This window comes from Diachasmimorpha longicaudata, chromosome 7, assembly GCF_034640455.1.
Source record: "Diachasmimorpha longicaudata isolate KC_UGA_2023 chromosome 7, iyDiaLong2, whole genome shotgun sequence".
Classification (NCBI taxonomy): Eukaryota; Metazoa; Arthropoda; class Insecta; order Hymenoptera; family Braconidae; genus Diachasmimorpha; species Diachasmimorpha longicaudata.
The window spans coordinates 4,929,812-4,945,576 of record NC_087231.1 but is presented as its reverse complement, the minus strand read 5'-3'; the positions used below and the strand labels follow the sequence as shown (position 1 = coordinate 4,945,576).

Genomic DNA, 15,765 nt, shown 5'->3' with positions numbered 1-15,765 from the left:
CTCGCTGCGATTGAAACGATTGTAAAATCTCCTGGCAACTGGCAAGTATCCACTTGCCCCAAGTTTTCGTCTGGGAGTTGGGTGATATGCAACACAAGCCCAAAAGTGGTTGAAGTGCACTACTCCCTCGAAGATCGTGTAACAGGGCTTGAAAACATCCGGTATAAAGTTCCCCCCTGGGGTGTCCCTTACGATACGCCAATGGGCCCTGAGTAGTCGAGGGGGGTGCCCCCAGAGTTTCTCATTCACGTGCATTGGCGTACAGTACAAAGGGAAATGGGAAAAGAGCGTCAGCCGAGGTGGATGTGCAGCAGTGGGGATAAAATAAGTGCAGAGGAAGGGAAAAACTCTGGGTCTGAGCCTACAAGGAGAAACAGTAAACGTTCGGCGTTCATCCTGCTGTCTTGAAACCAATGCCGGGGATAAAAGGTTTAAAGCCATCCGCATTCATCCCATCTTTGCGTCTAAGATACACAAAGAAGTAAAATGCCGAGAAGTAAGAGGTGGCTCTATTGAGTAGAGGAGGGGAACCGACTCATTGGCGTAGCGTTAGTAGTCAAGATCGGCGTGTGGGAGGGCAGAATAGGCCTTTTCTACTGGCCTACCACTGTCGGGCCTCTACCCTCGATCCGCATTGTCGCGCGGTGGGAGAGAAACTAGAGAATACGAGCCACTGGCATTTTCTGTGTAAAAGCTAGAAAAGACAGAGCATTGCGCGCCGTCGCAGGTTTGTACTCCGGAGTTTTTGGTAGAGCGCGTGCTCCGGAGTCCTTCGGTTATACTAGTGTGTTTCGTGTCCAGTGGATTTGCTGAGCGCGGGGTTTTACAGTGAAAAAAATCAACGCGAGAGAGGAGCATCGGAGCGCAAACTACTCACGGGATAGTCCACCTGTTAAGCTTGCATTTTTATTTATTCCGTGAAATTTATATATTTTAATGGAGAAACACCATACCTGGATTGTTTTGTCGACATTTAGTGCATTGTGTGGTTTGTGATACGAAAGGTGTGTGATTTTACAACAATCATTTGTGCGCTCTTCAACAAAAGTAATTGTTTAATTTTAACGGCAAACCCTTTGAAATGACCGTCCTCAACTCTGGGTGGCTGTAAATTGTTTCCTTTTTTCTCAGCTGTTTCCTTTTATTTTTGAAAAGACAACGATGGTAAAAAGAGAAAGGTACGGATGATCCTCTCACGGGTTCTCCAGAATGAGATCAAGTGAAGGAGGATGGAAAATGCCCAGAAACAACTTCTCTGGCTCCCGTGAGTCGATATTATTCGCTAAAGTGTGCCGATCGGTCGGAGTGTCAGGAGAGAAGGCGCGCGCGTGGCGAATTTTGGTGTTGTTATAGGTGCGATTCTACCCATGGGGAGGACACACCGTAAATGCCATTATTCCCCAACGGGTCGAGGTCAGGTGAATCGCGACAATGGAGGAACGGGAGAGAGGGAGATTATAGATATCCGATGGGAGGGTATGGGATGCGATTGATACAAAGCGTCATTAAAGAGAAAATACTCAATTGGTTGACGCCAACTAACTTTCCTCATCCTTTCAGTTCATTTCCACTGGCGTTTATCACATTTCCTCGGCGATTTCTATTCATTCGAAAAACACTTCGCCTTTTAACTGACACAGTAATTACGGATGAAATCGTAGAAACGAGGCAACAATTGCGCGTGGGATAATTCATTGTTTTTTTCATTCAATTGAGAAACGAAAAAAAAAATTGAGTCGTTTGTGTTGAACGATGTACAGGAGTATAAGTGCGAGGTTTGTACGACAGGAGAAAAGGCCGTGGATAGTACCGTTTGTCAAAACGGTCAGCCACAAACGCGCTAACTTAAAGGGGGGTAATCTTTGATGTATAAACGTTTCTGTTACCGTTGTAGACGCTTAAAAGCTCCATACATCAGACACAAGATGTTAAGACCATCACCGGGGTATTATGATTTTAATGTTTTAATTCACATTCAGAGTATCTCGATTATCATGGCAAAAGCGGAGCAGAGGGGCGAGGAGTCCTTTAGAGTCCTTCGCGACACAAAAGCGTGGAAATGCGAATGATTATGCGCCGGGGGGGGGGGGGGGATGGGAGCCGTGGAAGGGCCGACACGAGGAGCGTTTTAAACGCGTGCCACTGTGTGGAATGTGATTCGCACGAGGGGACTATCGATCGAGACAGCATGCAAACTTTAATTACATTTCGGAATACTCGAAATAGACAGTGGGGTGATTAATTCAGGAGTGAATCTAGCCACTGCAATTATACTTTTACCAGTTGTTTTGTTATAAAATAAACATAATAGAATTGTTATAGTTGAGCGCATGTTAAAACGTGCACTTTTCATTTTCAGACCGGGCATACGTGACCGGTTAACCAGAGCTGAAACGGTGCTTTCATCAGCGGGGGAAGAAAGAGAGAGAGAGAAAGGTGGAGAAGGATCACCGAGTGAATAGAGGAGGTGGTATCGGCGTCATACAGTGGGAGAGAGAGAGAGAGAGAGAAGTAGTGAAATTGTGCAGAGACGAGATATATGAGGCCGTTGGTTGGCCAGGAGTACGAGATAAAAAGCCAACGGAGAGTAATTTAAGCTTCAACACTAAAAAGACGTTTGAAAAAGTCGAGGAATGAAATATCATTGTAATTTTTAATAGACAGTGCAAACTGTTGCGCCGAGAAGTTAATGGAAAACAACGACTGAAGTCACTTCGGTGGGCATTCGCTGAAAAAGAAATCACGAAACGCTTGAGTAAATTTTCACGGGAGAATGGTGACAGTAGATGAGGAAACGAATCGAGAACTCGGCTCTTCCTGAAGAGGGGGAAAAAAATGAAAAAAAAATATGACAATTTTATTATGAAATAAAGGAGGAACATTGTACAAAATTCCGTTTGTATAGTGGGTAGAGGGAACAAAGGAGGTGCACACGGTCGTGCGAGTGAAAGAGAAACGGATTAAACCACGTATAACATTGAGTGAGCGGCGTAAAAACGTGAAAGAAAAATAAAGGGGGGATAATAAATGAATGTTTGAGTGTGATAGAGATGAAGGATAAAGAAGAGACGTGAATAAAGGAAAAAGAAATATTGTCAAGGTTTCTGGTTGGGCTGGGGTAGAGAAGAGGAAGAAGGTGAAGGTACATCATAGCGAGGAAGAGACAGAGGCACATGCACATCAGTGAAAGAAGGGAAAAACGCATAAACCGCTGAAGGAAACAGCTGAGGGGTGGGGAGGGTGAAGAGGAGCCCAGGGAGAAGTAAAAAAGGGACAAAGAGGGAGAACCGTTGCTGTGGAGATCGATGTTCAGGGGCGTACGATGGCCGGGGCGCTGTCCGAGAACGCGCCGAGGCCGGTGAGCGTTGTGACCGTTGATGCTGGTGGTGCAGCGACTATTGAAACACCATCGGTCCCAACAGCCGATGTATCCCAGGACACACGCTGCCAGAATGCACGAGAGGGCCGTGAGACAACCCGATGTTTTGCCTCCACAGAGGCACAAACCGAGAATACCCCGAGGGTAATCGAGGAGGATCTCAGGGATGCGAGGAGGCGGGAGAGAAGGATCCGAAGGCATCACCGCAGGGCCATGAGGAGTTGCTCGATGCCACCGAGTTATCCCGGTGGACCGGGTTGTGTTAATACGACTAATGGCATTGGAACAGCACCAGGTATGCCTCTGGTACAGCCAGTGGGGGGTTTTCTGCATCCACCGCCACCGCATCTCGGCCTGAGGGGTCTCAGCCTCGGCCTGCCATTTCCAGTGCCCGCCAGTGTTTCTGCCTTCGGCAGGTCAGCAACTTTTAACTCTGTAACGGACGTTTTATTTATCGATGTTTCTCATTGCCTCTATCGCACCTCTCGATCTCCCTTCATATTTTTTCTCCGATCTCCAATCGATGTTTTCTTTTTTTCCAACGCTCAGTAGTAAGAGACGTCGCGGGCAAAGCCATAATTTCGAGTGAATAGCTGACGGATAGTCCCCGATGAATATCAATAGTCCGACTGACATTTCAATGGGTTTTTTTTTTTTAATAATAGGAGAGAGGGATTCATTGTGGCAACTGAGTAATCCAATTGCCATCCAATTTTTTTTTTTTACCTCGGCTCTTTCTCCTCGCGTCTTTCACTCTTTTGTATCTCTGTACACGCGAGATTCGCTTTCGAGACTCAACTCCCGGTAGCTTCCATCATCAGTCACGGTTCGCCGAGAATTGAATTTCGAGTGTCTCAGTGTGATTTTAAGTCTCGATGAATTGGAATGACTAGTCAAAATTAATCCAGTACAGCGGCTATTGTAGTTACTTCTGTCGTGTTTAGATATAATTGAATGGTCAGACATCGATGGCCTTGGCTCAAGGCTCTCATTACACGTGGCTCACCTTGTCTCCTCCATATTTCCTGCATTATCACGTTTTTTTGTGCACTTTGAGATTGTAAATACCGTGCACCAGGTGCTCGATGAATATTCCTTTTTCTACGACGTGCCAAGTGGCGCGTCTTTGTAACACGCAGTACCCCATAACCAAGAGGCATGCATTCAAGAGCCTCGAGTCTTCTTATATATGAGAAAATTCCACTGGCGGAAACGATGAATCGTGGAATTGCACGACCGTAGAGTAATCCAGAGACAATGAACTAGACTCTCAGATACCGATAATTTTCAATTCGAGTCGCGTGCGCGCGGAAGAGAAAAAAAAAGGTTTTTCCTTCCGCCTCGATAAATTAATTCTGACTAGTTCATAAAAGGAAGAGAAAAAAAAACTGTTAAAATGGAACGGGAGACATTTACTCGTGTCAACGGAGACACAAATTTTCCGGTCTAATGGAAATTTATATATGATTTTAACGCTCTTGTTCTCCTCTTTCACCTCGTACTGCAGCTTTAACGAGGTATACACAGTGTTACGCCACATGAGCCACGAGGATGGAAACTCGGGTCTCTTTGAGGCTCTCAAAGAATACAAAAGATTCAGAAGCTGGGAGAGAAATTCTGGGTGACGGATAATTGCGGAATACCCGAGAGTGTAACGATACAAAATTTTGCACACACTACATGGATTCCCACACATGTCACTGGGTTAAGCGAGCTTACAATATGTACAAGATTTATTCTGGTTAATGAGTGAAGTGCGCCTAGTTGCCTGATAATTCCTTGCCTTTTACTCAACTGATGTTTCCGTACCATGCGATAACTCAAAGAATAACTTGGCCTCGTGTATATCAAAGAGATTGCATTGAGATTCCACATAGGCCAATGGGTAAGACCCTCCGTACCTACCGCAGTCCAGTTTTGTAAACGAAAATCCCACTTGATCCTATGTACTGGTTTGAATGTTCGAATTGGGGTGGCGAGGGAGAGGGGTGAAGGGGCGAGGGTACTGAAATAGCAGCCACGGGATCTATATATTCACGCTCGGGTGAATCAAACGTACCGAGGGGTTGCTTTTATAATCCTGCATTCAGTGTGGGCTTCATTTTTCGTGAATCATTCTTGTATATTTCCTTCTTCTCACCCCTCCGGCGTTATGGCCAATGGCTCCGGGTCGATGGACTACACACGTGCTCGTTAGAACAGAAATATATAAAATGTATTTACACGTAGGGAATAACGACGGGACATCGGAAAAAAATCCTTGAGCTGAACGAATTGTTTAAATATTTAATGAATTCTCGATGGGAATTTTCGTGGGAAATAGTCAAACAGTGCGAGAATATTTGGGAATTTTTGGTGTATGAATAGTTCATTCGTTCGATTCAATTCATTCAGGGGAATTTTCGTCTGATGATGTGTTCACCGGAAAAAATGATTGAGCCTCGTTTCCCTCGTGCGAATATTGCGATACATATATCGTAATACTCGGATATAAAAAAATGATATACGATGATGCTGGGTATTATGATCTATATCACAATACTTGGTAATAAAAAATGGTCTGTGGAAACAGTTTGCCTCGTTTCATTTCTCTCCTGAATGGAGAGAGATAAGACTGAAAAGAAATCGGATTGGAGCAATAGACATTTTCAGTATTATGAGAAATCGGCACGAGGGATTATCTGACAAATTAAACTTGACTTTATCTCGATTTGCTGAAGAATCCGTAGTATCCTTCATTGACACACCTCATCCTGTCACGGCCCTTCGTTGGCCCCTCTCGTCGATTGGGTCGTTAAATGTGAATAGTTTCCCTTCCAGTTGGATGATGGGAGAGGGGGAGCGAGTGCACACGATCTGTTTACGGAGTTTGAAAAATCAATAATTTATTGGAAGGCTCGACAAAATACCGTCCGTTGTAACCCACCCCTAGGACTACTATTAGATCCGACGAACACGTCTGAAAAATAATTTAATAGAAAAACGATAATTGACCGTTCACTTTTTTTATGCACCTCCTTCTTCATCACGGAATAAAAACATAACCGAGACGCAGTGGATTAATTAGACAAATAGTAATTGGTTTTCAGTCTTAATGCCTTCTCGTTAACTGGGACAACTCGTCAATTTGGGTTCGGTCGGCGTGTAATCGAAGGTGAGCCCTAAGGTCGATTGTTTGTCCCTGCTGCGATTGTTAGCATATCTCTGGGTTGGCTGAGGGTGGGGCCGAGTGTATCAGACAGCTCCGAAAATATTTATATTTTCTATGAAACACATGAAACAAGTAAGACAAGTGAAACAAAATTGATGTGAACGGCCCGTTGATGTTATCACAATATGATGGGAACCGCGTCATTATTGTAGCGTTAAAATAGACTGTTTGAGAGGTTCTTTTCAAAGATTTGTTCGACAGAATGAGGCCTCAAACAAAGCGAGACTTCATGGACAGTTGACTAGCAATTGTCAGGACAGTGACACTGAACCCGATTTAGTCGTTTAAAAATCAGGAAATTTTAGATTTCTCTCAGTCACTCGCACGTACTGACTGTCTTTCGAGGGTCCTGATAATGCCACATTTGCATTAATTAACTGATCGGGAATCTGAAAATTTCGAGCATGTTGAAGTGGCTCGGTGTCTAGTATTTTTCCCCTTAATTTTTCAATGCTTCGATCTACTCGCCGAGATAGACAACAAAACTCGTACACGGAAATAAAACTGGCATGGGAGAGCACTGCACTTTCTATTCGTCATTATACTCACGAGGCGGTTTTTGCTCGGGTCTGGTAAAATTTCTCTGAAACATTGGTTTACCGATGGTGGAATTGCACTGGTACGTGGATCAAGCAAATCGAGATGAGGTGCAATAAAAGGCTAAAGATGTGCACTTGAGTGGGTAGATGGTGTGTGATGGTGGGGCATTAAATTGCCAATCTCTATGATCGGTTAGAGGTTTCACGACGAGGGAAATATAACCGAGTTGGTGAGCGTCAGAGGCGATGAAGTTTTGAGCGAGAGAAAGAAGATAAAAGAAATAAAGTGTGTGTCAGTGGGTCACTGCTCTATACTGAACGTCTTGGATTTTCTTGTTACAGGGACGCAGTGCCGAAGCAGTGCTGTGGCCTGGGTTCACCACCAGTGCGCTGGTCAATCCTCGGTGTTGGTATTGTTGGGCTAGTTTGTGCAGCTGCTGGAGCTCTACTTGGTGCCCTCAGGGCAACCGGTCGTGACCAACTCGCCGTATCGCTTTTCATGATTGGTAATAAACTCTTCTCTTTCTTTTTTTTTTTCACTTCCAAAGCCCATAATTCCAGAATCTCGACTACAACTGTTTTCTTGATACAATTGATGGGATTAGATTGATAGGACTGTTTATGTACCGTCGTTTATTGACAGCAGAACTCAACGAGGATAATGACGAAATCCCCTGTCATTTCATTAGTGGAGCTATTCAGTAACAGCTGCGTTCGATAATTGCGTTATTACTCGTGCGTATGGTATCAATTGTTTGCAAAGCACATTGAGAAATACTACACCTGTATAATTAACTCGTACAAATGAATGTAATGGAATAATTAACTGGATAATGTTTAGGAGGGAGGCAATTAAAATTATCAGCTGTTTGATGAATACGGTGCATTAATTGGACTGTTCAGAGGACAAGTTCATTTTCGATGTCCAGTGTTGACCAGTTTTTTTTACGAATATCTCAAAGAAGTTTGTGACAATATTTTTTCATCTCTTTCGGATTTCAAATAGTCCAAATCGACGTGACCCCGTTTCACGTTTCAGCACTGAATTCAAAATGCAGTTCTAGAAACTTCGTAAAACCTAATCAATTCTCCAATGGTGTATTCAATTTGATTCACAGTATCCCTATCACATCGTAACTGTCAATATTTTTCCCTTTGAGGCTCATCATTTTACGAAAATCTTATTCGCTGGCGATTACTCAATTTTCTCCGTTTGCCGTTTGTCATGTCAAATGATTAATACCCACCGAGTTTTGAAATTGATCCAACCGGGTTTGATAACAGCCAGGGACCGTAGCCATTACTAAACTGCTTCAGGAACACATCGTAAATCTATTTTTGATACATACAACTCTGGATATATCGACGTACAATTGAATCTCTCCGGATAGAAATATACCCCTATCCTTCTTCGTGACCCACTTGCCAACTGTCTTGAATAGTACTCAGCATTGATGAGTACTCGCTTTTTTGGGCAAGGGCATGGCATTTAGCATTCTATTCAACGCAATATCCCCGGTAACGGTTCTCCATATAGACCCAGTGGACCTCGTAATACATGACCTAAACAAATACACACTGGCAGCCTTGTACTACCTTGTGACATTATTAATGCATTTCGACAAGTTGTGAGTGACTGAAGATTGCGTAAACGAGAGGATAAAATCCTAAAACATTATAAAAACAAAGAGTCATCAAGGTGTAATTCAAGCACGTACATGCACTATGTTTCTCCAACCTTGCTACAATAAATTACTGATGCAAATTTTCCACGTCCAAGAACGTGGGAGCGTGACGCCATACAACCGCCAGATACCTTGAACAAATTGTCATATTTTTGTTCCATAAAGCTCGGGAAGAGATTATATTTACATGCATGGAGGCTCTTTACAAGGCTCGTTTACTCGTATCAATCATGCCTGGCAATTAAACGTTGTAACAATAAACTAGGATTTTAAATCAGATAAAATCCAATTGAGTTGATTTAACTGCGTGGGCCACGAAGCTGGCATATGCGGCCCTGGTCCAGTGTTGGAGAGATATCAGGACCACCAAGTTTACTTTCTAACTTGCAGAGGCATGCCTCTGATGGGAGAGTTCAATTGTTATGTACACCGAGGTTTATTATTCATTTCTGAATAAATATCTCTTGACAAATAGTTAGTTGATACTGTAGCTGAGGAACAGAAAGTGTTCCGCAGAATTCATTAGTTTAAGCAGTTCTCTGCTACTTTAGTAAATGAATTTTTGGAGTCCAAGCTTTCTGCTGAGTGTATGTGAAAAAGTCAGTGCATGGTGAACATAACATTACTTTTTACGAGAATTTCTTTGGCTTGAAAATTTCTCCAACGTGTTTTTTTTCCATTGTTTACTCTTGTCTGTCGTTTCATTCCGAAACGATTGCCATTGCATATCAATTTTAGACGAAGAAAAACTCTTCCCATTGATTTAGCCAGTCGGTGCACATACAGGGTGGTCCGATTAGGGGTGTCGATTCTGACCAGGCATGTTTTGGGGGTGATTCTGAGCAGAAAAGTCCTTTTCCACTTTTCGCTCGGACGCACCCCTGCAGAGATATGGGGGTGAAAAGAACGGCCAATGGGGCGCGAGCATTGTGGGGCACTCCGTCCGTGTGCCGCCGGTAAGCAGTGTGTGTGCTTCCCCTTCTCCTCGGCCGGACGTTCCATTCCGCTAGTGAGTGAGAGAGAGAGAGAGAGAGGGGGGGAAAAATATTTCAAGACAATCCTTTCGCGGGAGGGGGGGGGCTGGGGTGATTAAAAACCAATTATTATTTATATTAGTATTATTTATTAAAATACAAGATTCTGAAAACCACGGGCATCCCCCTTGGCATTCCGCAGCAAATTGTTTAAATATTAATTATCTCATTATGCAGGGGGCCTACAGTATTTTGTCAAGAGACCTTTCTTGTTGTAAATTTAATTTGCAATAAAAAAGATCTCTTAACAAAATACTGTAGGCCCCCTGCATAATGAGATAATTAATATTTAAACAATTTGCTGCGGAATGCCAAGGGGGATGCCCGTGGTTTTCAGAATCTTGTATTTTAATAAATAATACTAATATAAATAATAATTGGTTTTTAATCACCCCAGCCCCCCCCCTCCCGCGAAAGGATTGTCTTGAAATATTTTTCCCCCCCTCTCTCTCTCTCTCTCTCTCACTCACTAGCGGAATGGAACGTCCGGCCGAGGAGAAGGGGAAGCACACACACTGCTTACCGGCGGCACACGGACGGAGTGCCCCACAATGCTCGCGCCCCATTGGCCGTTCTTTTCACCCCCATATCTCTGCAGGGGTGCGTCCGAGCGAAAAGTGGAAAAGGACTTTTCTGCTCAGAATCACCCCCAAAACATGCCTGGTCAGAATCGACACCCCTAATCGGACCACCCTGTATATTATTAGAAAATTACGCAGTTTATATGTTTGCATTTTTTGTTCAACGTTCAGAAATTACAAGTATTCTCCTCGATTATTTTCCGGTCATTGAGAGAATTTATTGGTGCATTGTCTGTCGTTTAACTACTTTTTCTTTTGCTTCCGCTCCCTATTTAACATCAATCACCATAAATATACCAGAAATGGGTAAATAAATTTTCGCATCGATCGAGAACGTCGACATATCGCGTAGTTAAATTATTCAAAAAATTCAAAAGCAATTATAAAAATTCATAACAAAAACCAAATGACCTTCCATCTGCACAGCGATAGAAGTGTAACATAGTTGTGACAGGTGTCAACACATCTCGTGACGTGATACATTCGTATCATTAGTTGTTCCCATATGTGCTGAAAATCCTCAGATCCAGTGACACAACCTGGAGCTCGTGGAATCCTAGCACAATAGAGTCAAAATTGAATACTCGATCTCACCCACACCGAGCCCCTCCAAATTGATACAATATGTGAGGAATTGATGTGGCCAGTGGTGGATACAACCAACGGGAAAAGGGGAGTATGTGTTGGCCATCCGTCGCTGACAGACGGTTGACGGGTTCTCCAATGGGATCGAAATACATTGTTGTATACATTACATTCCATCTGAGAGTTCTATCGTCGTTGTTCAGCACAGGGCAGGGGTATTGGGGAGGAGCGGGCTGGGGGGGTGACTGGGGGGTCCATGGGGTGGCGAGAGGAACAGGCGAGAAGGGGGTCTGGTATCAAGGAGGGAATGGCAACGTAAGGGGAATACAACTGAGTTCGAGGACCTGAATGCAAACCTCTCTTGAGTATAGGCAGACGAAGGCGAATAAGCTATCGCTGAATGCAATGCTCTACCCTCGTATACACAATTTGAAAACGTAGCATTTTACTGATACATATGTACTTGTTATTGCACAAGGAACAATGCTTACGTATCTTGACGAAAGCACGGGAGAGAGGTAGAGTTCTCTTCCTCGTCATCGTTCAATGCTTTTACATTTCGCCTTCTATCCCCGAAGTAACGACAACTGCCGGCATATTTCCACTGTATGTAGATACTCCCTTTTCCTCCTCAACAGTTCTCCCGGTCTATATAGCCCCTGGGGATTTTAACTTTAAACGAGTATCCGCGAATAAGAGAGCTACAAAGGAAAATAAAAGAAAGGGATAATCATAAAAATAAAAATAGGGAAAATAGGGGAGTGAGGAGGAGTTTGTGGATTAAAAAAAAAACACACATGTGAGGTGTTTTTTTTCTCCCCTCTGTCATGCTTTATTTTCTTATACTGAGGGGTTTGGAATTACTAACCACTGGGTATATATTTCGCATTTATCCTTTGTAGGTATAGGAGTGATTTTAGTGACTGTGAGTGCGGTGGCATGGCGAGCGACCAGTCGAGAAAATTGCGGCAGCTTCTTCGGTTTCACAGGGATCTCAGGAAGGATTCCACCGGCGAGACCAATGCATCCATACGCGGCCATGATCTATCCGGAATTCCAGTTCAGAACACCACCACCCAGTTACCAGGTAAATATAATTGGGTCGTTTGACCAGACAGACCCAGACTTGATTATCTGTTTATTAGTTTCCATAATGTTGGGGATGACAAGTGAATTTTTGTTCACATTTGGTTAATGATTCTGTTCATCACTTTCTGAATGTCTAGAAAAGTCTGAGAAAAGTTGAATTTGGCTGTTAAAGTGCCAAAAGAATAGATCCTGATTTTTGGTTCGTAAAAGGAGAGAATCAACAATAGAATTATTGACAATATACTTACAACACTCTTGTTGAAAGCTCGATGAGTGCAGGTTTCAACCCTAGTTCAAACTAGCTGTCGTTCTCACGGTCCGGTTAAAGTACAGACACCCCTAGCCCCCACCATGACCCTCCTGTTACGTGAAGAATCGAAGGGGATAATATCCTGTTCTCGTTTTCATCATCCTGTAGATTGCAGCGATGAAAAGGATCGGTAGAAAATTTATATGACCAGGCAAATGATCGGAAATGAGGTGCCGATCCTCCTGGAATAAATATGAAAGGGTACATTAGATAAAGAGAGAAGGACGATACAAAAGAAAGTGCATTGATAGAATGATTCGTTAATTTTAAACAACATTCGTTAACTATAATTTCATACAGAATTGAATACGAGAACATAAATATCCGTTAATAGTGAACGAATGGCTCACTTGAAAGGTGAAAGTCGAGTTGTACACGGCTCCTCAAATATGGATTTGTTAACGATTAACGAATGAACTTTTGGTGAAATCGATAAACCCTGATCTCCTAGCAAAACCATCTGTTCACAATAACTCATATTTTTTCCGTTCGTGTGAAATAGAAATCATCTACCTGCCACAAAAATGATTCATAACACGAAGCGGCGATCTGTAACTGTCACCAAGATAAATTGTTTGAAAATTTATCCTCGTGAATTATTTATTAGTTGATATTTAAATTTTGATGGACAGTCGTGACTACAGAAGAAATTCCTCGCCTAGAGCAATATAATTGTCGTAATTATTAGTGATAAAATCTCTTTTTACTTCAACAGGCGAGCATGCAAGAGTACAGACTCCGGCTTTTACTACTGGACAGACTCCAGCCAACATCCTCACCACCACCAACATACAGATCCAATACAGCGAGTATAATAGCACCGTGTACAACACGTGAAAGCCGACCACCGAGTTATTGTGGCCGTGCTAATGTCACTCCAAATGCAACACTGGCGCCGTCCAAGAAGGACGCTAATCTTGTTAGAATTGTGCAAACTGAGTCGGAGCCAGTGATACTCAGTGGTGATCAAACACCACCCGTGCAGGCCGCGGTTGAGGTACTCGCACATTTGTAGATGATTTAGAAAACGTGAAAAGCAATTTTGTTTGGAAATATTTGAGGTTCGACTTTTGGCAGTCGATGAGATCGATTGCCCTGTGGTATTCACGGTGCATCGACCTCGAAAATTGTCTACCGATAAGTTCCATTGCATGCCAAATCCATCACAGATAGGAGTCAATGCTGTCGAATAAATTTTAAAATCTTCACCGTGAAATGCAAAATCACTGAAACGAAAGTGTATTTCACATCAGCCTCAGCCCGGATGTAAGTAATTGTGTGTCACATTGGAGAACATGAAGCGTTCGAGGGAGGAGCGGTGAACATGTATTATGCTTCACTCCTTGGTCGACGATTTAACGCTACGTCGTCCTGAACTTGCCGCTGCAAACTGTAGATAGGGATACAAACTTCCGCTCTTCCGTAAATTTTTTCGATGTTATGTATCGTTCGTTGCGCTTCCGATCAGTGGGAATTTTTCACGGAGTGTCGATAGATCGCAAGGGGTAAATTCATACTGAATATTTATAGTCCCATCGCAAATTGAAGTAAATTGGAATATTGTTGTCATTTGAGTACTTGAAAATGAGGAATTCCATTGAATTTCGAGTCCGTTAAAAAATTCCGTTCCATGTTTTTCCCCTCAATGGGATTCTATTTCAATCAATCCTCATATTAATTTTTCGTGTATGCCCCAATATCCCAGCATTCATCCCGAAATTTTCAAAATTCTTTCCTCTCCGAATGCGCGCAGCTAAATTCTTAAAATTTTTGGTTTTTTGTTTCTATGACCTGATGCGAGATAGACGAGAATGATATCACTAGATTCCAGTATGTAAAAAAAGAGTGACACTCGTGTTCTGCATTTGATTCCGTACCACTGCCTGTTTTAATCGTATTTCACCCCCTTCCAATGTATTTGGATATCGGGAATGGGGTCATCGAAGCTGCCGGATGGGACTTCAAACATTTTTGCGATAAAAATTCGATATAGCAGCCAATATCGAGTATGTTCTCCAGTGTGTAAAATACCATGTGCAAATATGTGAAATATTGTTTATGCCCGTTTGACAAACGAATGCAGTTGTTTCGATTTTCTTGATTTGTTTCCCTTAAATCGATGAATGTATTTCGATTAAAATAGCCAGTGTATTGTACACATGTTCTTTCATCTTATCTGGATTCGCGGTATTATTCGAATGAATTCAAAAACAGAGTGATAATTGGAACAGATATGCGGAATGGTCAAGAGGTTTGGTTATTGGGGGCTCCGTGTGTGCAATTAAAAAGCGTGAAGTAGAATTTCATGGTACGATACATGGCCAATGGTAACGGAGTGATGATTTTTTTCATTCTCAATGTTTAAATTATACAAACTCACTCGGCGAACCGCGTAAAATCCACGTCCTCTCGATTTTCAAAGTCACACTTTCTTTCCATGTTTTATATACATTTTGTAAATAGCAGTTTTGTGGCTGACAATGAGTTTTTTTCCTTCTGCGTAAATGTTTGGATAGAGTGTGGGGCTTCTTGCGAGAGTGATTTATTTAAATGCAGTGGATTCATTGGGTGGTACTCAGTGAATTGCGTTGGATTGCATATTTTGTGGACTTGAGAAGAAAAATTAACATCAATGTCGAGTGGCAATTTAAATTTCAATGTGGGCGAAAAGTTTTAATGCAATTCTTGAGAGGAATTGCGAATGACGAGGGCCTCTGTTTCTCTGACACCTCTTTGAATACCGTGAGAAGGAGGTCAGTGAGATAAGGACCAGCCTTAGTAACGTGGTTTTGATGTTTTCATAATTTCGAGAATTTTATGACCAGAAAGCCTAACGAGAAAGAAGATGACAATCTTTCACTCGGTGTTGCCACCACTCGAATAATTGTTTTTGTAGAGCCGTTGAGACGCTCGAAATGGCTATTTCTCAGTTTGTTTTTCGTATTTGGAACGAGTGTAAGTGTTTCTTCAAGTGCCTGGTTTTCTATTATTTCGAGTTGAGAAGTGGATGTATCCGCGCTATGGCATGCAATTATTTTTATAAGGGCCATTTTTTTTTAATTTTTAAGTCAATGTGTGAGGCTTGGCTTCATGCTCCTTCAATGGCGATAAAAATGAGTGTTTTATATGTCCGGCTTGTTTTATGATACATTTGTTTTTGGAATACGATGCCCCATGATACCAAACTCGCAATGCATTCGTGATACGGAGTTATGATTTATGAATGTAATTCTTCAGTTAAGTCATTGAATTGAGATTAATTAGTTCTATGATGGAAGAGAATTTGTATATTGAGGAGAATGATGGAAATATATATTTATCTTACTAGTCGTGAGATTTCTTCACAACTTGA

At 42.4% G+C, this 15,765-nt stretch overlaps 1 protein-coding gene across 8 annotated transcripts; it reads left to right on the top strand.

Annotated features, from left to right (window-relative positions):
- Positions 1 to 322: 322 nt before the first annotated feature.
- LOC135164197 (uncharacterized) lies at positions 323 to 15,765 on the top strand. Of its 8 annotated transcripts, none has more exons than XM_064124308.1 (5): positions 323 to 429; positions 2,360 to 3,795; positions 7,472 to 7,635; positions 11,917 to 12,101; positions 13,129 to 15,765. In XM_064124308.1, the coding sequence occupies exons 2-5, from the start codon at positions 3,323 to 3,325 to the stop codon at positions 13,426 to 13,428; spliced, it is 1,122 nt and encodes a 373-aa protein (XP_063980378.1). In that variant the 5' UTR covers positions 323 to 429; positions 2,360 to 3,322; the 3' UTR covers positions 13,429 to 15,765. The 8 variants fall into 8 exon arrangements, with proteins under 8 accessions (XP_063980378.1, XP_063980377.1, XP_063980375.1 ...); XM_064124307.1 differs by lacking the exon at positions 323 to 429 and adding an exon at positions 545 to 891; XM_064124305.1 differs by lacking the exon at positions 323 to 429 and adding an exon at positions 545 to 1,047.

Excerpts from the sequence above, each read along its gene's own strand:
- LOC135164197 (XM_064124308.1), top strand. The coding sequence starts at position 3,323 with ATGGCCGGGGCGCTGTCCGAGAACGCGCCGAGGCCGGTGAGCGTTGTG. Across the intron at positions 3,796-7,471 it reads AGTGTTTCTGCCTTCGGCAG|GGACGCAGTGCCGAAGCAGT; the intron begins GTCAGCAACTTT and ends TTCTTGTTACAG. Across the intron at positions 12,102-13,128 it reads CACCACCACCCAGTTACCAG|GCGAGCATGCAAGAGTACAG; the intron begins GTAAATATAATT and ends TTACTTCAACAG.